At 29.6% G+C, this 27,398-nt stretch overlaps 1 protein-coding gene across 18 annotated transcripts in view; it reads right to left on the bottom strand.

Moving 5' to 3' along the window:
* Positions 1-27,398, bottom strand: part of LOC107446012 (uncharacterized) — a 210,484-nt gene that overhangs the window by 158,618 nt on the left and 24,468 nt on the right. For 11 of the 18 annotated variants that reach the window (XM_087167539.1, XM_087167533.1, XM_087167538.1 and 8 more), the window contains exons 2-4: positions 10,932-10,955; positions 6,399-6,617; positions 59-205 (exon numbers count right to left, since the gene is read on the bottom strand). In XM_087167539.1, coding sequence (XP_087023665.1) covers positions 59-205; positions 6,399-6,617; positions 10,932-10,955 — 390 coding nt within the window. Of the gene's footprint in view, positions 1-58; positions 206-3,536; positions 3,869-6,398; positions 6,618-10,931; positions 10,956-27,398 lie in introns of those variants that run through there. The other 7 variants (XM_087167546.1, XM_087167548.1, XM_087167550.1 and 4 more) reach the window with 2 other exon arrangements.

Here is a 27,398-nt window from a genome sequence, read left to right as displayed (position 1 = left end):
CTTTATTAACTTACAATGATCACCATACTGAATAAAATACAAAAAAAGAATTAATTACCTGTGTTATTGACCTCTTGTTTTTTATCTGGACAATTGTAACGCACCGGACAGTCTGAACCACTGTCTGGTACTGGTGTACAGCCCTTTACTTCATAGTGTTTTAGAAAACGTTTCTCACACTTTAACTGCAATGACTTGGCTTCATCTGTAAAAATAAAATGATAACATTCATGGAATACTACGAAAAAATAATTGTTGCAATCTAAATTTTTTTCATTCATAAAATTAATTCTTTTAAAAGGCTCATTGAAGTATGGCTCTAAATATAATCATCGAACTGGATTTTTGCCTTAATATAATTGAAATTTTTTTCCACGCATTTTAAAAAGTGATAATTCTGCCCCCATATATCGAAAGTATACTACCCATGATGTATACTACCTTTGTATACTATACTACGTTTGAGCTAGCCGGATCAAAAAGCGCTGATAAAAAGAAAGAAAAAATAGAACCTCAGGTCATTATATTTTGAAAATGATCTGTCTTTTGCCCTATGGGAGTTCTGTTAAAATTGGTTTGCGCTACACCTCACCTATTTTTTGCGAATTCAACCCAACTCTTTTTCTTTCCTTTCTTTACGCAGACATTGCGAATATGGAGCAACCGATATAGCTTTCTGAAATATTCTATAAAAAAGAAAATTCATTTTTAAAAAAAATTGTCTTAAAAATACTTTTTTTTTTATCGATGCCTAACAAGATACATGTTCTATACTATAAACAATTCACACAGTCTATTTCAATATTTAGAATTTTTTTTTCTTTTTTTATAGAGTAATAATTTTTGTAAGTCCCTAAAAATTACACTTTTGAAATTCAAATTTTTCTATTTTGTGAAATTCTTGCAAAAAAAAATATAGGAGATCCTGGAGGAGCTCTGGAGATCCGATAAAGCTTTATTAAGTTTTAAACAAAAATGCATTTTAAAAATGAAAATGGTATAAAATTGATAAATATTGATCAAATAGTGATGATATATGATTCGTGAAAATGGATGTTTAGGGGAGATAAGAGAGGACGCATAAAGAGAGGAGGATACACTTTTTAAAAAATGTACTTTTTAGTTTTATCAACTATCAAAAATTTGACTTATCCTTGAATTTCGACAAATATCTATCCACTATTGACTGAGCCATTACTAAATAGTTTGTGTATATCACGTGTCCCTTATTTATACCCCTTATTTAATAAATTGTTTAAGTTACCACTGAGACAATCGTAAAATAATAAATCTTAACACAATAAATCTGACAATAAAGTTATCATGAATATGTTTTTTTATAAATTATAATTGCAATTACAATAGTGAAAAATGTATTGTAACTTTGATAACGTAATTATTTTAAGATGAGCACAAAGTAATATAATAATAAATTTTGGTTGCACCAAGTTTTATAGTTTCTGTAACCTAATTAATATTGTTCCTCCTAATTATATTAACAGTCTGCAAAAGGGCCGGGATAGCCTGGTTGGTAGGGCACTGGGCCCGTGTCCAAGAGGTCGTAGGTTCGATCCCCATGTAGTAAACGGTGACTGATGCAAGTTAAATCTGTCGAGTCAAAAAGTCCTCCATGCTCCCATATAACAAATCATACATCTGGGGATACTGATCCGAAACTACAAGGATACGGAGTTGAACATTAGTAGTCGTAAACCTAAAATTTGTTGAACTATTCAACGACGGTTATAAAATATAAAAATAAAATTATCTGCAAAAAGAGCTATTATGGCTCTGGGGGTAGAGCGCTTGCTTCCAGATGAGGTAACCCGGGTAGGAAGCGGCAACTGCAGGTCGATGCAATTTCCACACCGGCTCACTCCGACCACAGTGCTGACGTAGACGGATCATGGGTTAGAGTCTCTTTGCCATCGGGATAATAGTGGGCGAATTTCGTGGTTTTCGTCTCCATGTAATGCAAGTGTGGCTTATTTCCAGCAAAAAGTCTTCCATCAAGACAAATTTCACCCAATTCTTGATCCAGGAGGTTTTTTGTCTTCAGGATCGGGTTCCAAATTACAAGGCTACGGATTTGAACGTTGGTTGTCTCAAACTCAAAATTGGGTAGGCTGTCGAACGACTGTTATAAAATGAAATAAAATAGTCTGCAAATAAAAGTTCGTAATTTACAAATCAGAAAAATTCGATGAAGTACTTTTAGATTACTCGGAGAAAAATTAATCTGGTAAAATTATCGCACGGTATGTTGAGGACATTTCTTGTAAACAAAAAAAAAAGCCTCAGTTTTGGTAAATAAAATCAAAATGTACGATATTTAATTTGGTAATTTTTTCCGTTCATAAGGTAACAACTTATTGAAAATTCTAGTTTTCAAAATTAGAGTTCTTATTACTATCTTTTTTTGTAAAATACATAAGACTAAAAAGTAATGTTACGAATAAATAGTTTTTATCTCATGCTCTGAGGTATCATGATAAAATTACAGAATCTTACCACATTTACCGATTATCATATATTATAAAACCATATTTTGCTAATTTAACCAAAATCTCTACCAAAGTGCTTCTGTAAAAATAGCTGAGCTTTTAGGCGTTCCTAGAAAGCCAGAAACACAATTTATCGTATTTCTGTAAATATAAATAAATTAATACGTAAATACTATCGCGTTTCTTATTACCATTTTTTTTTGTGTAATAATTATTCACATTTTTTAGGGATTTAAAGTTTTAATATATAAATATTTCTCAACAATTCAGTTCTCTAACGGAAAAGTGTTCTTGCGATAGATGTTTTTTTTTTCTTCTTGAAATTATTTTTCACAATCGACTGCTGTAATGATGACACTTTTGACGCTTTAAAACATTCAAATAAAAAGTGAAACCAAAATATTTTGCTTCCGATTCAATTTTTTAATTATTTTTCAATCGTTAATTGCATTTTTTCCCTATAGATTAAAACTTTTGCCTTATATATTAGATTTATTCACTCAAGATTTCGGGAAAAAAATTTTATAATTTACTTTTTGAATCCACGAAAATAGCATAAATAAAGTAATAAAATTATTTTTTGTAACATTGCAGCTTTCATAACAATTTTTTTAAATTTAATAAAGAGCATATCATCCAAACTGTAAAAATTAAATATCATTTCAACTCACCGATTTTTTTTCCTGCAGAAACCGGCTATGTTATTCAAGAAAACTTATTTATTCTTAAAAAGAATTATGTGACAACTAATATCAAATTTTTTGACGGCAACTGTTTAACGATTTTCATTTGAATCATAGCCATAATATAAAAATTCAGTAAATAAACAAAGTAAGAATTTGTAGCCCATCTCAATCAATCCCAATGTATGAAAAAATCTATTTTTCTGTGATTAGAGGAAAGAAAATATTATTATTTTTAATCAAATCACAGAGAATTTTTCCACATTTTTTTATCTATATAAATTAAAAATATATGATCTCATTAAAGCGATTCGTTCAAAAATGTCTACTGAATATAAAAATAACTCACTTTTTTCTATGGAAACGAAGATTACAAAAACAATAAACACCGGCAACTGCATTTTCTCGTCTTAAACCCACCTTGAAGACGCTACATTAATATAGTCATTCTACAAACCTACGTCATCTATCACGTTACTTTGAGAATCCAGTTTCTGACTGTCGAAGTGATATTTACGGACAGAATCTTCATAGGGGTGACTCTTGCGACACAACCATTCTACATTTCGAACAATCATGGTAACAATTGTTCTTTTTTTGACATAAGCAAGAGAATTGGAACAAGTTTCTGTAATTATTCAAATAATGATGAATCGTTCGAAATAAAAGCCCTGAAGTTGTAGTTTTGAATATGATAAACATTTTACCCGTTCATTTTGACAAGGTCATCTGACCGTAGGATTACAACAGGACGTATAAAAAATATCCATTTGAGTAATAAGTAAATATTGCTTGTCCTTATAGGTTTGGCAGACTAACCTTTTGTAATATAATATGATGAATGATCCATCCATCAACAATATTTCTGTTTCTTGGTCAATACATCAGCTGTTCAAAGCTTTCAATTTCAGTTAGCTTTCAGGCATGTTTTAAAAAACTTTCATAGCAACTTTTTCTTTCCATGCATTTTTGTCATGCAATACTCTTTTGTTTTCAAATGTTTGCTGATCATGCGATATCACACATTTGTAATAAGCATGAGTAATTTTTCTATAAACTGCTGTTCAAAATTAATTCTTTTGATGTCTCTTTAAAAAGATTTTGAAGTATTAACTCTAAAACTTTCAGATAGATTTTTAAAAAATAATTTTGAACATTGGCTTATGTAGCATAAAACAAATAATCATTCAATAGATGTAACACAAGTGTGCAACGATTGGAAAAAGAAGATAGAATCGGGAAAAAAATGGTTTGTAGGGGTCCATATCTCACACTTTTGTAGGTGTAAATCTTGGTGACGCCAAAAAAGTCAGTTTAGAAATTTCAGTAATAGTTCAATCCATCAGTTGCACTTTCTTCAGGCTATAACAACTGAAGGAGTTTTGGAGATCTCGTAAACTTCCTTAACTTATAAAAAGAAATAACTGTCTGTGGGTTTCTTTCTTTTTTCTGTTTTTGTCTATAAAAAGAGGACATGTCTTTTATTTTGCTCAATTCTACGATCAACACTATTACAATGACTGTTACTCATGATATTGTGTGTATATTATAAATTTGTTTTTTTTTTATTTATATAAAAAAAGTATTAAAATTTTTTAATGCATCCTAGTTCTGAAGTAAATAAAATAAATCTACGATATTTCTTTATTTTTAAGCCAATGTATGTGTGCAAATCTATAAACTGTCTTGTTTCGGTAGGCAATTAGAGATATTCTTAGACCAAATATTCATATGCATTTTCGGTATGGACTGTTTCAATAGAAATAACTTGAATTTATTTTACGAAAACCAAGAAAACCCAGCAAGAAACAACAAAAAATCCGAAGCAAAGTGAGAAAAAACCAACGACAGTTAGGCGAAAAGCAATGGTATGCACCGATTACAAGCTTGCCTATGCGAATCTTTGATGCAGCACTGAGATGAATACAATCTGGAAATTATACAAACCGAAATACGCAATAAAATTAAGTTTCAATGCAATTGCTCTCGATATACCCTGCACAGATACTTTTTTAGGTAAAGTGCCATTGCCCCAGGTATTCAATATACTGATCGCTGAGGTGAAAGGTTGCCATTGTAAACCCAAATTCGTATATCGTACCCTATTCGTATATATATATATATATATATATATATATTTACTATAACTGTTTGCTTACGCTTTTGCCCCCCCCCCCGCTTTTCACATCCATCAATCATTTCTATAAATTAAACTTTCATTTGAGTGGTAAATAGTCTAAAAGATTTTGTATGATTCCGTCTCCCTTACAATTCTGTTAAGATCTATTAGTTAACATAAATAATTTTACTTAGTAATCATTTTTTATATAACATTTAAAATTATAGGTACAATGTTATGATACAATTGATAAGCACAACTCCATAATATTTTAGCTTACCAAGCAGGCCGATATATTAAATACAATTAGAAAATACATCCCAATGTCCGTGAAGCTGATCGTTAAGTTCTAAATCAATTAAGGAATCTCTTTAACGCTAATTTATAACAGCATATAATTTGTAATTTACACCAAAAAGTAAAAATTGTGTAACGGTTAATGAGCTTAGACACCCATTCAAATCAGGTCATCTTTAAATGTAGCATTATAACTTAATATCATAGAATTACTTTATAATAAAGAGAAAGCTGTTTGCTTTTTTTAAACTCATAATTTAGAAAGCAATCAAAATTAAAAACGTAATAATGACAGAGTAAAATAAGAAAAATAAATATTATAAGTAAATACCTTTCTTTAGGGGGGGGGGGATAAATTATATTACAGGAGAGCAATCCTGTATGACTTTTAATTTTTTCCAGATGACAACAAAAAAAATATGGATAATACGGAAAAACTGGATAAGAGAGAAGAAACAACAAAAGGTATGATGCTAACGGAAAACTAAAACGAAAATTGAAGTGAGAATGTTTAGGAAAATATACGTAAGAAAGAGAAAATAATTTAATTGCCGCACGTTGTTGGAACCTTGTGATATAATTACTTTCTTTCCGCACCCTTCACATGAATGAATCTAAATGATCTTAATGTTCACGATCTCTAGAAGTTAATGGAAGTTTTTCCAGAATGATTATAAAGAAAAAGATGTATTATTTTAAAGTATATTTGTTCGCTTCAATTGCTTTTGGATTGTACATCTCAGTAAATTATAAAACAATAAATTAGTCTTAAAGGTATTTAAATGAAATCTTTACCACAATTCCAATCAACAGGGCAGCAATCAATGTCATTATAAATAGGCATGCATCCTCTTTCTAAAGGTCCGATGTTTTTACATTCAATAACATCACAAACGACATTATTAGGTTCATAAAAATCTTTTGAACAGTTGCATGTCAAACACATACGTCTTGTGGCTATTATTTCCTCCCCTTCCGAATATTTCTTTTCATTGTATTCACATTGGTGACCTCCTGAAATATTTAAATTTCTGTTTAGAATCAAGTAAAATAAGTAATGTGTAATCATTAAAATAACATCTTACTTGACCAGAATCCAAGCAGGATTAACAAGTTAAATTAAAACGTATTTAATTAAACCAGTCTTAGGTAAATTTACAATTTATTCAAATAACGTAAATTTTCGACAAATTAACTAAATATTTTTATTTTTTGAACAACTTTTGATGGTTCAAATTGTTTTCTACTCTAAGAAAAAGAGCTTGATAACAGCTACCAGAATCTATATATATATATTTTTCTTACACGGCTACAAAAAAGAGCCTCATTACAACTCCCCGAATGACAACGCTAGAAAATCGATCAATGATTGCCGCTAAAAATGTCACATGCCAAATCTAGCTGAGGTGGCTCAACATATAGCGCTTTTAAAAACGGAAACTGAAATAACCAGAGAGCATCAGCTGCGGCAATCTCATACTATTAAGCTAGACAGAAGTGAGTAGTCTTTGTCGATAGATCTCTACTTTAGTATTTTGTCGAAAGCGTTTTTTTTCACGAATTTATATATTACTAATTTATTTGACGCTTTTTGATTTATATCACGAATTTATTTGTTTTATTATTGTTATTAGTTATTCATTGAAAAATGAGTCTCAGTCGTGCTGTTACGCTTTAAGATTTTATACTATAGCACATTTCTAATAGGTTTAATGAATTACATGTCATTTATTTGAATTCAAATATATTTTAATGACTTCGTATTTACTAGAAAAATGTATTTCTTTTTTTTAAAAAAAAGTTTTTATATGGATTTAAATGATTGTTTTGAATTCGTAGAATTTCGCGCATTTGCAATGTACCTAAGTTAGTAGCGAGCGAAGCGAGCTTGGTTTGCAAAGCAAACCATATAAGATTGCGTAGCAATTTTCGGGGGTTGGTGAGCGTTAGCGAGCAGGGGACGCAGCCCACTAGTAGAAGTAAATTTACAGTGTTTCTGTAGTATTTTCCGAAGATTTTCATAAAATTAACAATTAAATATAGAATTAGGTAATTCTAACATGATACCTTAGAGCTTGCGATAAAAACCATTCATGCGGTTAAATTTACTGTTCAGATTTGTAATTTTTACTAAATATATGTAATAAGAATTATAAATTTGAAAACCGGAATTTCTGGTCAACAATTATCACGTGATTATATAGCCACTGTTTCATATTCTGATCCATGCTTAGTGATTAACAATTAAAGAGAAAAACGAAATTTAAATTATTTATTTATTCAGAAAAACATGTTGCTCTTAGGTTTTAGATGAATTCAACACTTTTCCATTTTAGCAGTTGAACTGGCATTCGCGTTAGAGTTAAATCTAGAAAGTTAAATAAAGTTCTTAATTCTCCTTTTCCGAATGTATTACAGTTTCATAATTTTTATTTATTTCTGATTGTATCACTTTGAGTTATTTTTCTAGTAATAAACAAACAATTAGTTTTATCATAAGTGCATTCTGTTAAATATGTTTGAAGGTATATTTGTGAGGAATTAATCTTAGACTATGTCAACCTTCATCTATCAAAAGGTACCTCGTGATATATTCAAGTTAACATGTCTTATATATTATTGATTTGGTATTTAATATTTATAGTGGTAGTTACGCCACATTACTCCCCTTCCAGAATTTTATCTGGGATAGAATTCGATGAACAATTACCACTAGTTGATTAATGCTGTTTATTTATTAACTTCAAATTTTGCTCATTATATTTTTATTATTTTCTTCCAAGCATTTCGCTCGTTATTTTTTTTTATAGCTTTTCGCTATTATTATTTTTTTTCTAGCATTTCGCTCATTATTATTTATTAACCGGGAGACTTTATTTACACTTCACCGGATTTCTTTTTTTTTTTTTTTTTTTCTTTGAGCAGTAGATTTTTTTTTAAGCAAATCAACTGTTTAATGTGGATTCATCCATCAATATTGACAATTTCTTATCACGTCCGTAGGTCACCAATGTGGGGGATTTATTTATAGACATTGTCAACCTTCATCTATCAAAAGGTACCTCGTGATATATTCAAGTTAACATATCTTATATATTATTGATTTGGTATTTAATATTTATAGTGGTAGTTACGCCACATATTTAAGGGTAGTTTTAAATGCAGTATATTGAAACAGTAACTAATGACTATTTTTTTTTCGGAATGAAATAGTGTTAAAACTACATTAGACAACATGTCGGCAATTAACAAAAATCAAGATTTTTTTTTTTTTTTTTTTTTTTTTTTGCTGGCTAATGAGTTTAATTTTTGCAACCCTTATTTTCACTTAAAAAAATTGTCAGTCTTATTTTTTTCCACTTTCTAAATCTAATATATCTATCAATTCAGTAATCAATTCACTAATCAATTCAGTAAAACTCGAAGAGTGTTGTAAGAGTGCTTTTCAAAAAAGTATTTATATACAGAGCGTGTTCGACTCCTAATAATTACATTCGCTGAGATTTAGGGATTTATTTTTAGAAATTATAATATTGTAAAATATTTAAGATTCTAAGCTGTCACTTTGAAGGAATGCTGTCTAATCCACCCAGAGTGGCGGCTCACCCAACTTCATCTCGATGTGTCATGATATTGTGGAGCCTTAATCCCCTTCACCTTCCACGGGGTTTGGGGGAAATAATTTACTTTTTATTCAATGAGTGAAAAAAAAATTAAAAAAAATACATTTTGAAATCAACGGAAATTCATTTGCACCCTAAAGTTTGTTTACAACCTCTTTACTTAGGAATGGCTAAGAGTGTAGCAATAATAAGTAGTATCTAGGTGTAATAAAACAGCTACAAGAAGAGAATGCTCATATTGCCACCTGGTGAAAAAACTGCAGACTTATCGTCGTATAGCAAAAACGGTACAAGTAATTGGAAAAAGAGAATTGCAAAGTTGCAGAGCGTAAACGATTTAGTTGATGCTAAAAAGGAATGCTTAAGACATGCGTCACATTTTCTGGTACTAAGACGAAACGAAATGAACTAAGGAAAAAATAAAGAAGCAAAAAACACAAAATAATTTTACTGGGTTCGAAACCCACTTCTGGCAATTGTAGTTTACGAGTCATTACTGATTGTTTGAAATGAAAATATTATTACACCGGTGGCGGCCCCACTAACTTTAGATGTACCATCTTGAATATCATCTTGTCTGTGTAGTATCAGTTTGAGTGAGAAGTAAAGGTGGTTAGTATACAATGCTGTTTCATTATGCTATCACACTATCATTATGCTGTTGCCACAAAATTTGCTTTAACCTCCATAAACTCTCTGGCCCACAATGGTTTGTAGCGAGAATAACTTACTCCTTTACTACCTTTACTACTTACTACCTTTGTTATCGATATATAAAGTATAATAGAAAATCGAATGAAATAGTATCTTGCGATAACTAGTTGCGATTCTTTTCCTTCCTTACATCATTACGTCGCGGGGTAACTTAGAGTATTTTGAACAAATAAGTACACGTTTTAAACATTCTTTTCTCAACATTAATATAAACTGGGCGTCTAATCGTACTAAATCGTTTATTGCCTACAACTTTGTAGTCCCCCATTTTTCTTATAACTCTTACCGTTCTAGAGATGTTATAAGTTCACTGTTTCCTATCAGATAGCACTTTAAAATATCTTGTTGCGCGCATCCACTTTACTACAACTAGACACTACTTTCATTATTATGGCTGAAGTTGTTCGGAAATTAAGGAATGCATGCGTACTTAATGCAATCTGAATATTTTCAAGACTGATAATTTGTGAAACAAGCTTTCAGACCTAATTATGATATGGACACTTAATTTGCACACATTCTTACATTAATTATTTTAAATTTTTATTAAATTATTGTTTCCATTTACCTTTTTCAATTCATGCTTGCATATGTTCCTAGGAGATGGACTAAATCTATTTTTATTGTATCCAATTAGTTTAATTTGTTTAAAATTATTTTGGCTATTGAATTATTATCACACTATCTGGCTTTCTCATTAAACCTTTCGTGCATATTGAAATACAATTAATGAACAATCATTTGTTTTGAACAAGTTTTAGACATCTGACAGAATTCTGTCTTAACAATCTTTATAACTGTTACGAAATATGAAGTTCAACATTTATTCATACTCTATTTTATTCTTACGGGAATGTACATCAAACACTAACACAAAAAAAAATTGTATCAGAAAAATCTTACTTAATACTAGAACGTAAAACATGAATTATTCAATAGAATAAAAGAAATGCAAATATAAATATTTCTGAAGGTTCAAAATCAAACTCACCTTTTGAAGCTTCTTTAATAGACTCTGAAAAAAAGGATAGGAATATATTAGTCATTGTAAAAGTCTATATAACATCAATATTTCAGAACTCGACAAATATTTCATATATTTTGCATTTTATAAACTTTTCTGTTGTGCGATTTTAAACTTTCGTCTTGAGGCCTTTGCTGTATATTTTAATTTATCGCTTTTTTGTTAAAATACATAAATCTCCATATATCGATACTTTTCTACCGGATTTATTTTTTCTCTTTGATACTTTATATTAACATTTTTAAATAATTGGTTTTTCTGAAAATGCATATTAAGAAAACATCAATTCTTTTGAACTATTAATTTAAATGAAAACTCTAAACTGCATTTATTTTCAATTGGAATAAATTCTTAAAATGTAGTACATCGAAAGGAAATATACTGGGTATTCCTTAAAGATCGTCCTTAATATGCATTTCTAAAATGCTTATAAAACAGGAAAAATAAAAAGAGTATACATAATGACGAGGTCACAAATTAACATTTAATAAACGTAAAATGCTATAGAAATTGCGATAGAGGAAGAAAGATTTAATAATAATCAAAACATAAAGGTGTTTCCACATCTTTCTTCCACTCTTTCCGCAATATCACATGTCTTGTTGTTTATTACATCCATCCTCTCGAAGTGTGATTTGCAATCAATTTTATTTGTTCCTCACTTAAATATCAGTTTGGCTAATTATTTTTTTGTATTCATTTCTAACAATGATTCTAAAAGTATTAAGAGGGGTTTTTACGGAAAAGCCTTTATTTGCTACCAAAAACTAATTATCAATTTACAACACAATAGCATTAATCGAAATTTAATTTATCATTTAAAGAGAAATATCGCTTAAGTAAAAAAGATTTAGCAGCAAAGAAAAAACTAGCTGAAAATTACACTGAAATAATTTTTTTATTTTTCTGATGATTTTGTTTCAGTTTCTTTTCTTAATTTGTAATTTGTATTGCATGTTTTTTTTTCCTGGACTTCTATACAAAACCATCGGGGTTCTGAAGGAGTTAATTTAAGCATTTGCCTCTCCCTCAATTAGAAATGGTTTTGTTTTTATGGCTACCGAGGCCGGTACCCCCTGAAGACGTCGGCTTCGGTGGTCATATTTTTATTTTTATTTCCGTCGTTTTCTTTACTGAAATAAATATCTAATTATTTTTATTAAAAATACAAATAAAATGTTGTCAACAATGGACAAATTACATTGTATAAATTTTAAAGTTAAATTTTGAAAAGATACAATGCTTGAATCGCAATTGTCATCGGAAATAACGTTGATTAAATAATAAATGAAAACTCATGTTCCAGACAATTCCGTAATTCGCTTTGTTCGATTAAGATTTGCGTGATTAAGATTTGCGAGCATATGTTTTAGATATACAACATCATTGATTTATAAATATTTTGTTTAATTTATGGTTAGAAAATTACAGATTTCAGTGCTTAGGCGTACAACATATTCCTGCATAAATTTCTTTAATTTAATATCAACTCGCAAAATGAATAAAATTCTAAGGAAAATGCTAAAAAATCTGAAATATTACTATAAATTATTTTTGTATAAAATGATAAGTAGAATTAAAACAAAAATATCAAACAATTTGTTTGTTGAAATGAACTAACTATTCGCTCTTAACCTCTTCTGTCTACGAGAGAAGAGAATTTTCTTTTAGAAATTTCTCACTTTGATGTCGCTCTTCTTTGTTGTCAAGGCAAAAAAAGTTCTAATTTTGCTTCAAAATTTAAAAGAAGCGAAAACAAGAAATCCATTATGTTTTTAACTAACATTTCTGTGCTGTGTGAACATTTTAGTATTTTGTTGGAATCCTTAGTGTTTATCCAAAGCTCAATACGATATTAATTTTTATTTCGTCCAGAAATGATATCACCTTTTTGACCTCTCCTTTTGTCACGCTACATTAGCTAAACACATGATAGCCCTTCTAAAGCAAAGCAAAACGTTAGAAATCCTTATTCAAATTTTATTTAATTATGTGTTTGAATCAGATTGGTGATCATAACAACAATCATGTGTAGGGGAGAGTGGGGTCAATTGTAACAGGGTACGATTGTAACAGAGCAAAAATTTCGAGTGTCTGGTTCTAGATTTGGTTCCTAGGTGGCGCACAAAGTGTATTTACTAAATCTACATGTACACCCCTGCTGGCAACCATTTTTATGTACTTTTGAAAGAGTTACATCACAAAAGATATTTTCACGCTACGTAAGTACTTTTTTTGGTATTAGAATATTATATTGTAACAAAGTAATTTTGTTTAAACAAATAAAAATTATTAACCGAATATGTAAGTGGACACCTTAATTAACATTTCAATAAAAAAGAATTAGTTTTGTTAATTAACTAGCAAAGTTTTTAACAAATGATGCTCAAATGGCGTCTTGGGGACGATTGTAACAATAAGTAAAGGGACGAATGTAACAGCTGAAAATAAATAATCTTATGTTTACAAACCATTACTTAACTCTATAAGAACCACCAATAGTTTCCTATATAATTTATATTATGTTGCATGTGCATTATTTTATTTGTCACCTTTCATAGCATAAATTAACATTTTTAACCCCTTAAAGTTAAAAGTTTAAGCATTTAGGTCTGCTCATTATACTCCTAAATATAATTATACTCTGCTCTCTACTCCTAAAATATCACTACTATTTTGATCAATAAAAAAAATATATCACAACTATGATAATAGGTACAACTAACTATGTTTTAGTTGAATTTATGAACTGTTACTATTGACCCCGTAAGTGGGGACAATTGTAACAAGTGCACGACTGTCAAAAATTGGTAATAACTAATATAATAACATTTAAAATAAGGTATTTTTTTTCTAGTAGAGGATAGTCTACTTTACTCGTCTGTCAATTAATACTAATAATATTTTGGATTTTTTGTTAGTTAAAAATAGTTAAGTCAAAAATGTTACAATTGACCCCACTCTCCCCTACTTATTTTGATGAAAAAAATTTAAAATAACAGAAAAATATAAAATCTGCTTACTTTGAATGTTTTAATTTTTATCACACTCTGTTATGTCACAGTTCTTGGAACTCCCTCCATTGCCACAATTTTGAGAAACCCCTCCCTCCCTTCCAAGTATGTCATCATATGTGAGCAGACCCCCTATTTGACAGAAAATTAGTGCAAGGAAAAAATCTCGGAGAATTTTTACTTTTCCTCAGAACAGAATTATGCTTCCCAAACTTTATTCATTATACTACCGACGCAATTAAAAATTTTGTGTGAATCTTCTATTTTACGAACACTCATAAAATTTTGGTATTAATATTCTGATTCTGTTACAAAATTTCATACATTCTCTAAGCATGCCCACCAACAATTTAAAACAAAGTAACGCATGATTTCTTAATGATAGTTCAGGGTTTAAAATACTGCCAACTGTCATTACCTGGGATTCCATCCCCGGTGGAGTTAAGTAGTGTTTTTAGAAAATCCCACTCCAAGCTTGGAATTGAAGGACCCTATAAATTATGCAAAGATGTGCAAAATAGCATAATTTAAAATCATTCACATAGTCACCGAAAGTCAACATTACTATTTTTTACAAAACGTTATTAGTTTATCATAAAAAATTGCCTTCAGTTTTTTTTCTTCCCATGAGGCATCACCCTTTTTAGTTTTAAGTATCTTTTAGCAATTGATCCCTGTCTCCTAACCTAGACTTCCGGAATTCATAGGGGGGTCTGAAAGACGACAAAAAACAAAATATTAAATGCTCTCGGTACTTTAAAAGCCGTGAAAAAACTGTATTGAGTCTCTACCAAATTACGAAACAAAGATAAAGTTTGATAGAGAGTTCAGTTTTAGGTTTAACTTCTAAATGATATTGAATATGAATAGATAACGAAGTTAAAATCTTTACTGTCATAACTAAAAAACTGTGGCTAAAACCAAAATAAAAATGAAAGGTACACCTTTTTTTTTTCCAAATTAATTTTTTCCCCTTAAGTTATGCTCTTTGCAATTCGCAACATGCCCGAATAAATTTTTGAAAAATTTCGCATGTCTTCAGAAATATTTCTGCATAATTTGCATTCCCTTGTTCTAATGATTTGGCTAGCATTATATCATATCAGAAAGAAAGGAAAAAAAACTTGTAAAATATTTATAACACCTATAAAGATCATTATCCACGCATTATAAAAAGTCAAATTTTTTTCAAAACATAGGCGACCTCGTAATGTAATTTTCCCCATAAAAGTGACACCAGCGTAATAATAAATACATTTGTTCTTTTGTTTCGGAAGATCTCCCCTGTCGTGATACCTTCGCCCTTCAAAATACATTCGAAAAATACACGCAACATGTCTCTCACCTAATTGGTTCGGAACTAACTGCATCATTCCCTGCCAGGTTCAGGGACGGCACCTGACCAGTCGTCCCTGACTGAAGTGTGATTCAAGAGTTCTAGGAAGAGATTAAGCAAATTGACCTAATGTTCCATACCCTTCGTTTTTTTTTATTTATTTTTTAATGACTCATAATGGATCTTCCTTAGCACTTCATCAATGAAAACGTCTGCACTTTATAAAACACAAAAGAAAGGAAGGAAGGAAAGGAGAGAAAAAAATGCAAGTTTTCTGAAAGATATATTATTTTTCAAGATTTCAGGATATTTGATAACAGAAAACAACCTCTATAGGTCTGTTAAGTTTTCTCATGAAAAAAAAGGTATGAAAGAAAACAACGAGAAATCAGCATCTAGGGTTAAAAAAAATTCTTGAATAAAAATAAAAATGAAATTTACAGATTTTAAAGCGTGGTTTTTGAATTATTCCTATATTGAAAACAAAGCGTGATCAAGACTACAAGAATATGGTGAAATTTGTTGTATTTCTACCTCTATGAGAACACCAAAAAGCTCGGAAATTTTTTATTGAAGTGATTTGGTAATGGTTTTCGTAAAAATAACAATAAAATATGATTACATAACATGTGAAAAAAAATCGGTAATTTTATCATGATACTTCAGAGCATGGCATAAAGACCACTTATTCGGTTAAATTTACTTTTTAGTTGCGTATTTTAGTTGTGTATATTTTTGAAAACCAGACATTTCGATTAACCGTTACTATTCATGAACGGAAAAATTATAGATAAATGGGTTAAATACAGTATACTTCGGGTTTTATTAAACAAAATTCTGGGAGTGTTTTTTTTTAATCAGACATTATCATACATTACGATAATATTGCCAGAATTTTTTCTCCGTGTAAATAAATACTTTACCATGCATTAAAAGAAAAGAAACAGACATAGTAACTAAAAGAAAAGCCTACACATTAAGAATAGAAGAAAACGGCAAGCACGTTAAATAAAGCGCTTAAAGAAGATCTTTTCTCAGATTTTGAAGACTTTTGATTGTATTAAACAGCCTTGTATTTTCTCATAAAAAAGAGTAACTAAGAACCATCAACAAGTACATCTTAAAAAGCTTAACATTAAAAAAAATTATATTAATTCAGTGGTGGTGAATTTGTACTATTTTAAAGACAATTTAATAATTTCTAGGTTATTCCCAGATAAATATTTTTTATCGTACAATAAAATACGAAAGAGATAACTTAAAGTTCATGAGAGAGAAATTATGTCACTTCATAAGTTTCTAAACTGACGTCTCATTAAAATTTTGCTCTGCTTTTTTCTTAGCTTTTTACAAGTTCCAGGAAAAATTTTTTCACCTTTCTATTTTTTTGCTTATTTATATTTTGATAAACACTTTTGCTAAAAATCAATAATAATTTTATTAGCAATAATGGAAAATATCTAATGCGTAACACACAGTAATGACCAACCTTAATTTGTAATTTTAGGAATCTCGTCAAAAGAGAAGTTAGCTAAAAATATAAATTACCCCAGTGGTTGCGAACTAATATTTTGAATAAAAATAAAAACGCTATAGGAAGCAACCAATTCACGACTGAAAGGGACGAACAGAACAAAACCTGTTTGATTGCCGCAGACAGGTGACAACTCCAAGTTCCTTTCATTCAATCAAATAATTTTAAAGTTTCCTTGTATTTCAGTACTTTTCTTGCAACTCCGAATGTTATACTTTTCTTAGAATACCCATTTTCTGGTCACTCCTAATTCCGAGAAACTTTACAATGAAAAATCCGGAAATAAACTCAATAAATCGATCTTAGTGTAATAGAGTGAATTCCTTTATAGATAACACATCAGAAGAACTCTCATAAAAAAGTATCGAAAATACATTTTGTCCTATATCAAATTTTCAGAAAGTCTTGTTTACATCAAAGTCTGTCTTTATTTTTTTATATATATCTCAACACGTGTTTCTAGAAAAAGAAATGACCCATATTTGTGCGCTCTATTTAATATATATAAGATAAGATTCACATTATCTTAAGAATCTTTATGTTTATGTTATAAGTTCGATGGAAGTTACTTAATTGAAGTAGAATTTTTATCTTTGAGGTTTAGTGTTGATTTGAATCTTTAATGAAGTTAGTTCTGAGCACTGTTTTTTTTTTTAGCGAATCTCTAAATTATTATAGTTCAATTTTCTGTTATTTAAAATAAAATTTAAAACATTTTGCATAAACACGCTTTAACTGGACACGACTACATTGCAAGTCTTGAATTAAATGTTTATATATTTCGCGCAAAAAATAATGCGTCTTTAACATTTTATTTCAAATTAAGACATACGTTTCATTTAAATAATATTTAATCTATTAATATTCAAAATAATTCATTTTAGGAAATTTATTTAAAATGATACGGGTAAATTTTTTACTTATTTTCATGGAAAATTTAATTTTTGTGTGTTAAGAAATTAATTTAAAGTAGAAATGGTACCTGGTCAGATTTTCATAACCCGGTAATTACCCGGAACTGGCACACAAAAAAATACTACAGAAGTATACAATGCCGGGTAACACTCATTTCTGACCGACAAAACCATATTCAGAATTATAGTAACCTTAAAATTATGTGATCTTTGGAAATTCGTGTATTCCAGGAGGTTTCCTGATAATTAAAGTTGAAATAAGGCACGATATATTTTACTTTTCAGAAATTTCATGCAAGAAAACCTTGTTGAAATGGAAGAAATGTGTAAGTTATAGAAAGGTTTACAAGGACAAGAAAATTCAGAAATTCAATTAAGAAATCTATTTCAATGATAGTTGAATAAATACTAAGAAGGGATTTTATTAAAGATTGCGAAGCATTCTGAAATGATAATTTTTTTTTTTGGGGGGGGGAGGGCTTCGTAATTAGCTTCATGTTGAAAGTCATATTTATAGTATACCTGCAATCCGGTATACACACACATTCTTCATTTTATGCATAAATTCATAGTAATGGTTACTGTAGCATAATAAGCATTTATTATGAAGCTACATTGATTTCCATACAAATATTACAAATTATTCATTAGAAAAAAAAATTAATGCATCAACATAGATTTAGTTCCATGGATGTGATCTTTGGAAATTCGTGTATTCCAGGAGGTTTCCTGATAATTAAAGCTGAAATAAGGCACGATATATTTTACTTTTCAGAAATTTCATGCAAGAAAACCTTGTTGAAATGGAAGAAATGTGTAAGTTATAGAAAGGTTTACAAGAACAAGAAAATTCAGAAATTCAATTAAGAAATCTATTTCAATGATAGTTGAATAAATACTAAGAAGGGATTTTATTAAAGATTGCGAAGCATTCTGAAATGATAATTTTTTTTTGGGGGGGGGGAGGGCTTCGTAATTAGCTTCATGTTGAATGTCCTATTTATAGTATACCTGCAATCCGGTATACACACACATTCTTCATTTTATGCATAAATTCATAGTAATGGTTACTGTAGCATAATAAGCATTTATTATGAAGCTACATTGATTTCCATACAAATATTACAAATTATTCATTAGAAAAAAAAATTAATGCATCAACATAGATTTAGTTCCATGGATGTGATCTTTGGAAATTCGTGTATTCCAGGAGGTTTCCTGATAATTAAAGCTGAAATAAGGCACGATATATTTTACTTTTCAGAAATTTCATGCAAGAAAACCTTGTTGAAATGGAAGAAATGTGTAAGTTATAGAAAGGTTTACAAGAACAAGAAAATTCAGAAATTCAATTAAGAAATCTATTTCAATGATAGTTGAATAAATACTAAGAAGGGATTTTATTAAAGATTGCGAAGCATTCTGAAATGATAATTTTTTTTTGGGGGGGGAGGGCTTCGTAATTAGCTTCATGTTGAATGTCCTATTTATAGTATACCTGCAATCCGGTATACACACACATTCTTCATTTTATGCATAAATTCATAGTAATGGTTACTGTAGCATAATAAGCATTTATTATGAAGCTACATTGATTTCCATACAAATATTACAAATTATTCATTAGAAAAAAAAATTAATGCATCAACATAGATTTAGTTCCATGGATGTGATCTTTGGAAATTCGTGTATTCCAGGAGGTTTCCTGATAATTAAAGCTGAAATAAGGCACGATATATTTTACTTTTCAGAAATTTCATGCAAGAAAACCTTGTTGAAATGGAAGAAATGTGTAAGTTATAGAAAGGTTTACAAAAACAAGAAAATTCAGAAATTCAATTAAGAAATCTATTTCAATGATAGTTGAATAAATACTAAGAAGGGATTTTATTAAAGATTGCGAAGCATTCTGAAATGATAATTTTTTTTTGGGGGGGGGAGGGCTTCGTAATTAGCTTCATGTTGAATGTCCTATTTATAGTATACCTGCAATCCGGTATACACACACATTCTTCATTTTATGCATAAATTCATAGTAATGGTTACTGTAGCATAATAAGCATTTATTATGAAGCTACATTGATTTCCATACAAATATTACAAATTATTCATTAGAAAAAAAAATTAATGCATCAACATAGATTTAGTTCCATGGATGTGATCTTTGGAAATTCGTGTATTCCAGGAGGTTTCCTGATAATTAAAGCTGAAATAAGGCACGATATATTTTACTTTTCAGAAATTTCATGCAAGAAAACCTTGTTGAAATGGAAGAAATGTGTAAGTTATAGAAAGGTTTACAAGAACAAGAAAATTCAGAAATTCAATTAAGAAATCTATTTCAATGATAGTTGAATAAATACTAAGAAGGGATTTTATTAAAGATTGCGAAGCATTCTGAAATGATAATTTTTTTTGGGGGGGGAGGGCTTCGTAATTAGCTTCATGTTGAATGTCCTATTTATAGTATACCTGCAATCCGGTATACACACACATTCTTCATTTTATGCATAAATTCATAGTAATGGTTACTGTAGCATAATAAGCATTTATTATGAAGCTACATTGATTTCCATACAAATATTACAAATTATTCATTAGAAAAAAAAATTAATGCATCAACATAGATTTAGTTCCATGGATGTGATCTTTGGAAATTCGTGTATTCCAGGAGGTTTTCTGATAATTAAAGCTGAAATAAGGCACGATATATTTTACTTTTCAGAAATTTCATGCAAGAAAACCTTGTTGAAATGGAAGAAATGTAAGTTATAGAAAGGTTTACAAGAACAAGAAAATTCAGAAATTCAATTAAGAAATCTATTTCAATGATAGTTGAATAAATACTAAGAAGGGATTTTATTAAAGATTGCGAAGCATTCTGAAATGATAATTTTTTTTGGGGGGGGGAGGGCTTCGTAATTAGCTTCATGTTGAATGTCCTATTTATAGTATACCTGCAATCCGGTATACACACACATTCTTCATTTTATGCATAAATTCATAGTAATGGTTACTGTAGCATAATAAGCATTTATTATGAAGCTACATTGATTTCCATACAAATATTACAAATTATTCATTAGAAAAAAAAATTAATGCATCAACATAGATTTAGTTCCATGGATGTGATCTTTGGAAATTCGTGTATTCCAGGAGGTTTCCTGATAATTAAAGCTGAAATAAGGCACGATATATTTTACTTTTCAGAAATTTCATGCAAGAAAACCTTGTTGAAATGGAAGAAATGTGTAAGTTATAGAAAGGTTTACAAGAACAAGAAAATTCAGAAATTCAATTAAGAAATCTATTTCAATGATAGTTGAATAAATACTAAGAAGGGATTTTATTAAAGATTGCGAAGCATTCTGAAATGATAATTTTTTTTTGGGGGGGGAGGGCTTCGTAATTAGCTTCATGTTGAATGTCCTATTTATAGTATACCTGCAATCCGGTATACACACACATTCTTCATTTTATGCATAAATTCATAGTAATGGTTACTGTAGCATAATAAGCATTTATTATGAAGCTACATTGATTTCCATACAAATATTACAAATTATTCATTAGAAAAAAAAATTAATGCATCAACATAGATTTAGTTCCATGGATGTGATCTTTGGAAATTCGTGTATTCCAGGAGGTTTCCTGATAATTAAAGCTGAAATAAGGCACGATATATTTTACTTTTCAGAAATTTCATGCAAGAAAACCTTGTTGAAATGGAAGAAATGTGTAAGTTATAGAAAGGTTTACAAGAACAAGAAAATTCAGAAATTCAATTAAGAAATCTATTTCAATGATAGTTGAATAAATACTAAGAAGGGATTTTATTAAAGATTGCGAAGCATTCTGAAATGATAATTTTTTTTTGGGGGGGGGGGAGGGCTTCGTAATTAGCTTCATGTTGAATGTCCTATTTATAGTATACCTGCAATCCGGTATACACACACATTCTTCATTTTATGCATAAATTCATAGTAATGGTTACTGTAGCATAATAAGCATTTATTATGAAGCTACATTGATTTCCATACAAATATTACAAATTATTCATTAGAAAAAAAAATTAATGCATCAACATAGATTTAGTTCCATGGATGTGATCTTTGGAAATTCGTGTATTCCAGGAGGTTTCCTGATAATTAAAGCTGAAATAAGGCACGATATATTTTACTTTTCAGAAATTTCATGCAAGAAAACCTTGTTGAAATGGAAGAAATGTGTAAGTTATAGAAAGGTTTACAAGAACAAGAAAATTCAGAAATTCAATTAAGAAATCTATTTCAATGATAGTTGAATAAATACTAAGAAGGGATTTTATTAAAGATTGCGAAGCATTCTGAAATGATAATTTTTTTTTTTTTTTGGGGGGGGGAGGGCTTCGTAATTAGCTTCATGTTGAAAGTCATATTTATAGTATACCTGCAATCCGGTATACACACACATTCTTCATTTTATGCATAAATTCATAGTAATGGTTACTGTAGCATAATAAGCATTTATTATGAAGCTACATTGATTTCCATACAAATATTACAAATTATTCATTAGAAAAAAAAATTAATGCATCAACACAGATTTAGTTCCATGGATGTGATCTTTGGAAATTCGTGTATTCCAGGAGGTTTCCTGATAATTAAAGCTGAAATAAAGCACGATATATTTTACTTTTCAGAAATTTCATGCAAGAAAACCTTGTTGAAATGGAAGAAATGTGTAAGTTATAGAAAGGTTTACAAGAACAAGAAAATTCAGAAATTCAATTAAGAAATCTATTTCAATGATAGTTGAATAAATACTAAGAAGGGATTTTATTAAAGATTGCGAAGCATTCTGAAAACATAATTTTTTTGGGGGGGAGGGCTTCGTAATTAGCTTCATGTTGAATGTCCTATTTATAGTATACCTGCAATCCGGTATACACACACATTCTTCATTTTATGCATAAATTCATAGTAATGGTTACTGTAGCATAATAAGCATTTATTATGAAGCTACATTGATTTCCATACAAATATTACAAATTATTCATTAGAAAAAAAAATTAATGCATCAACATAGATTTAGTTCCATGGATGTGATCTTTGGAAATTCGTGTATTCCAGGAGGTTTCCTGATAATTAAAGCTGAAATAAGGCACGATATATTTTACTTTTCAGAAATTTCATGCAAGAAAACCTTGTTGAAACGGAAGAAATGTGTAAGTTATAGAAAGGCTTACAAGGACAAGAAAATTCAGAAATTCAATTAAGAAATCTATTTCAATGATAGTTGAATAAATACTAAGAAGGGATTTTATTAAAGATTGCGAAGCATTCTGAAAAGATAATTTGTTTTTTTTTGTTTTGTTTTTTTGTTTTTTTTTTGGGGGGGGTTCGTAATTAGCTTCATGTTGAATGTCCTATTTATAGTATACCTGCAATCCGGTATACACACACATTATGCATAATTGTGCATAATTTATGCATAAATTCATAGTAATGGTTACTTATTATTGATTTCCATACAAATATTACAAATTATTCATTAGAAAAAAAAATTAATGCATCAACACAGATTTAGTTCCATGGATCTAATTTTCTATTCTCAATTTTATCGCATCCAAATTGAAATAATTATTGAATTGAACAAAAAAGTATGATGAATACGAATTGTAATACAATAAAGAAACACTCCTTTTTAACTTAAAGCCTCTAATTATGAATAACAATAAAAATCATAAAAGTTATAATAACAGAAAATAATATTAACACTAGATTGCCTAAAGAAGTCATTTTGACTGCTTTTAATTTCAATTCAAAAAACAATGATGTATATAATGACACAACTTCTTAGAATTTTGTAAATTTTTGTACAATATATGATTTTTTTATTGTTAATATTTACAAAGAACTTGTTATATAACTGTAAATATAACAAAAGTTAAAAATTAATTTTAAGCAAATTTATTTACGAATTCACGATGCAGTCAATTTGACTGCTTTTGGGCAATATAGGTATATACTAAGTTTCAGTCCTTCTAGTGTTAAGAAAAAATCTTAAATAAATACTACTGGTAAATGCTTTTAAGTAACAAATAATTTGTCGATAAGTACTATTATGACTTAAATTTTATGATGTTAGCCAAAGAAATCTAGATTTTTTTTTTATTTGATCATATCATATAACTTTTCTCTAAAATAGGAAAACACGAAACGTTAGGACGTCGATTATTTTTATTTTTTTGTTATTTTCACAGAGAAAATTAAAAATAAACTACCTAAAACATATTCATGTGAGAATTCATTTAGATTTAAACTAATAGAATGAACACAGAAGATAACAGATAATACAAAATTTACATAGTTAAAGCAATGAAACTAAAATCAAACCAAGTATTTTTTTTAAAGAAAAAAATATATCTTTAAAGAAATCAAAGAAAAGACGAAATCAATATAAAAACAAAGTTACTTCTTAGAAATTGATTGTGATAAAATGTAAAGGGTGATAGAGCCTATGTATTCTTAGTCTATTTATAGCGACGTTGGTACAAAAGCAATCAATCTACAATTGCGCGGTTGAATAAATTCTTATTCAAGTAGAATTATACTTAAGAAGTTTTATCAAATTTTAAATTAAATGCCAAGTTGAATCACGTCTTTTGTGTCTAAAAACAGTTCGACTTAAGTTCAAATAAGATTCAAGTCTATCGAATATCTCATTTCGCTATATATTTCTACATACGCTAACAGAATTCGAAAGATTTGATTGAGAAAAAACATTACAACACTTTATTGAATAGTTTGAAAAGTAATTTCGCTTTTTTATTGAAAGACAATTTTCCTATAGTTAATAAATTGAATTGTGAATTGACCTTTTGCCACTTTTCTGACAGATTTCACACTCATTTTTTTTTTCAGTTTACTTTCAAAAAAATTGACCTCCGCATTTAAAGTAAAAGTTTTAATACCTTAACAAATTTGTAGACAACCCATTCTAAGAGATTCAAAAATGGATCGAAATAGATTTCACACGTCAACGAGACGGAAAAAATTTCTTTCCGTCAGAACTTTGCCTAAGCCTGAACTATCGAATTCGATAAATTTAATTTCTCAGCGATCACAGTTGTTGTTCACCGGTTTGTATCAATTAATGTCTTTATGTGCCACCTGGTTGGTAGGTCCCTTGAAGTCGTGAGTTCAATCCCCACCGACTGAAGATTCCTTCCCCGTTTAGTTAGTAAATGATGACTGGATGCAGGTTAAATCTGTCGGGTCACAAAGTCCTCCGTGTTCCCTTAACAGTCAGAGAGTACTGAATTGGAGATGGATCGTTCTCTGGTTCAGGTCAAAATTAAAATATGTGTATGAATAAATGGATGAATTAATGCATCCGCCCCTGAACGGGCTGTGACGTGTGTGTGTGGCTAATGTCGCATTCTTGGCAACAGATGGCACCACTGAAAAGCAAGAAACGCACCTTTGCCTTGAATTCGCTTTTTTTCACCGCATCTTGCTGGAAATGGTAAATCCCGTTAGAAACAACACTTCAATTTTCAGAACTTGGTGAACTTTAACATCAAAATTGCCAGATCGAAAATTTTCAAACCAGTTTTGGCGTACTGTCCCTACAACTTTTCGATACACATCGGATAATTTTTCTTTTCTTGTTTGAACTGAATTTTTACGTTTCCGATAGTAAATTATGCCGAAAACGCAGCTTTTCAGTTTCCATATTTGAAAAGGCGCCAACCAAAAAATTTTCAAACTTTCAAAACTCAATCAAATTTTTTCCCAAGCAAGCTGCAAAAATAAATGTTTACGTGGTGTGAAGTTGCCTATGAAAAAAAGTATAGTAATTACTTACTGAACAATTGTATGTGCGGATCAAAATTGTTATTCTCTCGTTCGACCCACTAATTCGCTGATTGTTTCTTTAGGCATCGAAAATGTGACATTATGCAATTGTGATAATATTTTAAACCCTTTATTATAGTTTTTAAAGTTCTATCAACTAATAACTTGATTTTTAAGATAATGAAACGTTGCTGCTTTTTAAGCACTTTAACGTAGTAGTAGTAGGTATTTGCAGATTATCTCAATAATTCTCAGATTACTTAGGTTATTTGGGAACATTTTTTGGAACTCAGGTTAATCTTCACAATAGGTAGATATAATCTGTAGAATGACTGATATCCTTACTACAGCCTACCCAATTTTAAGATGTTCAACTCCATACGCATGTAACTTTGAACTCAACCCACAAGACAAAGGGATCTCCTGGATCAAATGTTGGGAGAAATGTGCCTTCGTAAGGGACTCTTTGAAGGAACTAACCCACATTTGCGTTACATAGAGAACAAAACTACGAAAACCTCCCACTGTAAGCCTGGTGACAAGGGAACTCTAACACATGATCCGTCTACCATTGAGGATATTTTACTTTTGTTGGTGCGAACCGGATGCAGAGTTCGTTTTGACAAGCCATCGCTGGGATTCGAACCCAGGCACCTCAATGGAAGGCGAATGCTCAATCCCCTAAGCTACGACGGCTCCGATTTCTACATTTTAGCGGTAACATATATATTAGATTTATATATGTATTTTTTATTTTATTTTACTTCTATTTCTGTTAATTCTAGTTATAAAACACAGCTCTGCCCTGCTTAAGTTAAAATCTGATTCAAATTTTTTTGGTTCGGCTTTCAATTCTTCAATTTTACATATTTCTTTTTTTCAGTTGATTAATTTATTTTTCGTAAGGTCATTTGAATATGTTTTAAAACTAGAAATTTAAATCCAGACACTTCGGAATTTCAGATTTTTGCAAGAGTGTGAAAAAGTCTAGAACGCAGACAATTTCTTCTTAATGTGGCCATTGCTTTTTTTATTTATGTTGTTGTGCAATTCAAAAAGTAAATTAAAACAGTTCATAAATATTCTATTGAAACATTTAAAACAATTTTAAGAATTCATAAAATCGCAGTTCCAAATGCTTGGTAAAAGTGAACATGTAATATTTAATACGAAAATTGCTTGGCTTACTCAATATGAAATGCCCATAATTTATTTTGTAACATTCATTTCTTTCAATTAGATTTTTAAAAAAATATCAAAATTTTCAAAATAAAAAGTCCTATTTTCTATTTCTATTATTTTTTTCCTAAAAAAATAGATTCTAAGAGTATTTAATAGATTTCACAAAAATTTTAAAGCAAAATAACTACAATTTTCAAACAGTTATTTTTTAAAGGTATGAAGGAATAGTCGGATAATTTAAAAAACCCGCTTATACGGAATAAATTTAATGGAACCAGATAATTTTATATGAAACTAATCTTAAATTTCCTCATTTAAATGGTTATTTGTCGTTTTCAGTCCTCACCAAATTGCATAAAGAAGAGGTATCAAAAAGGGGGGGGGGATAGAATATTTTTAATAAATGTTTCACTGAATAATTCGAATTTCCGCTCTTTAGTTAAAAAATACAAAACGTGGTCACTTTAATTGAGAGTTCTTGTTTATTTATTGCTCTAAACAAGTGTTAATGATATAATAGTTTAAGAGTTTAGCAAATCTTGCAGACAGTTATGCATAGGAGTTACCCGTCTCTTACTCACTTTATTCCAGAATCATTCAGAATGTAGATAGA

Source organism: Parasteatoda tepidariorum, chromosome 7, assembly GCF_982258835.1.
Source record: "Parasteatoda tepidariorum strain Cologne lab strain chromosome 7, Ptep-v5.0, whole genome shotgun sequence".
Lineage (NCBI taxonomy): Eukaryota > Metazoa > Arthropoda > Arachnida > Araneae > Theridiidae > Parasteatoda > Parasteatoda tepidariorum.
This window is presented reverse-complemented; position numbering and strand designations above follow the sequence as displayed.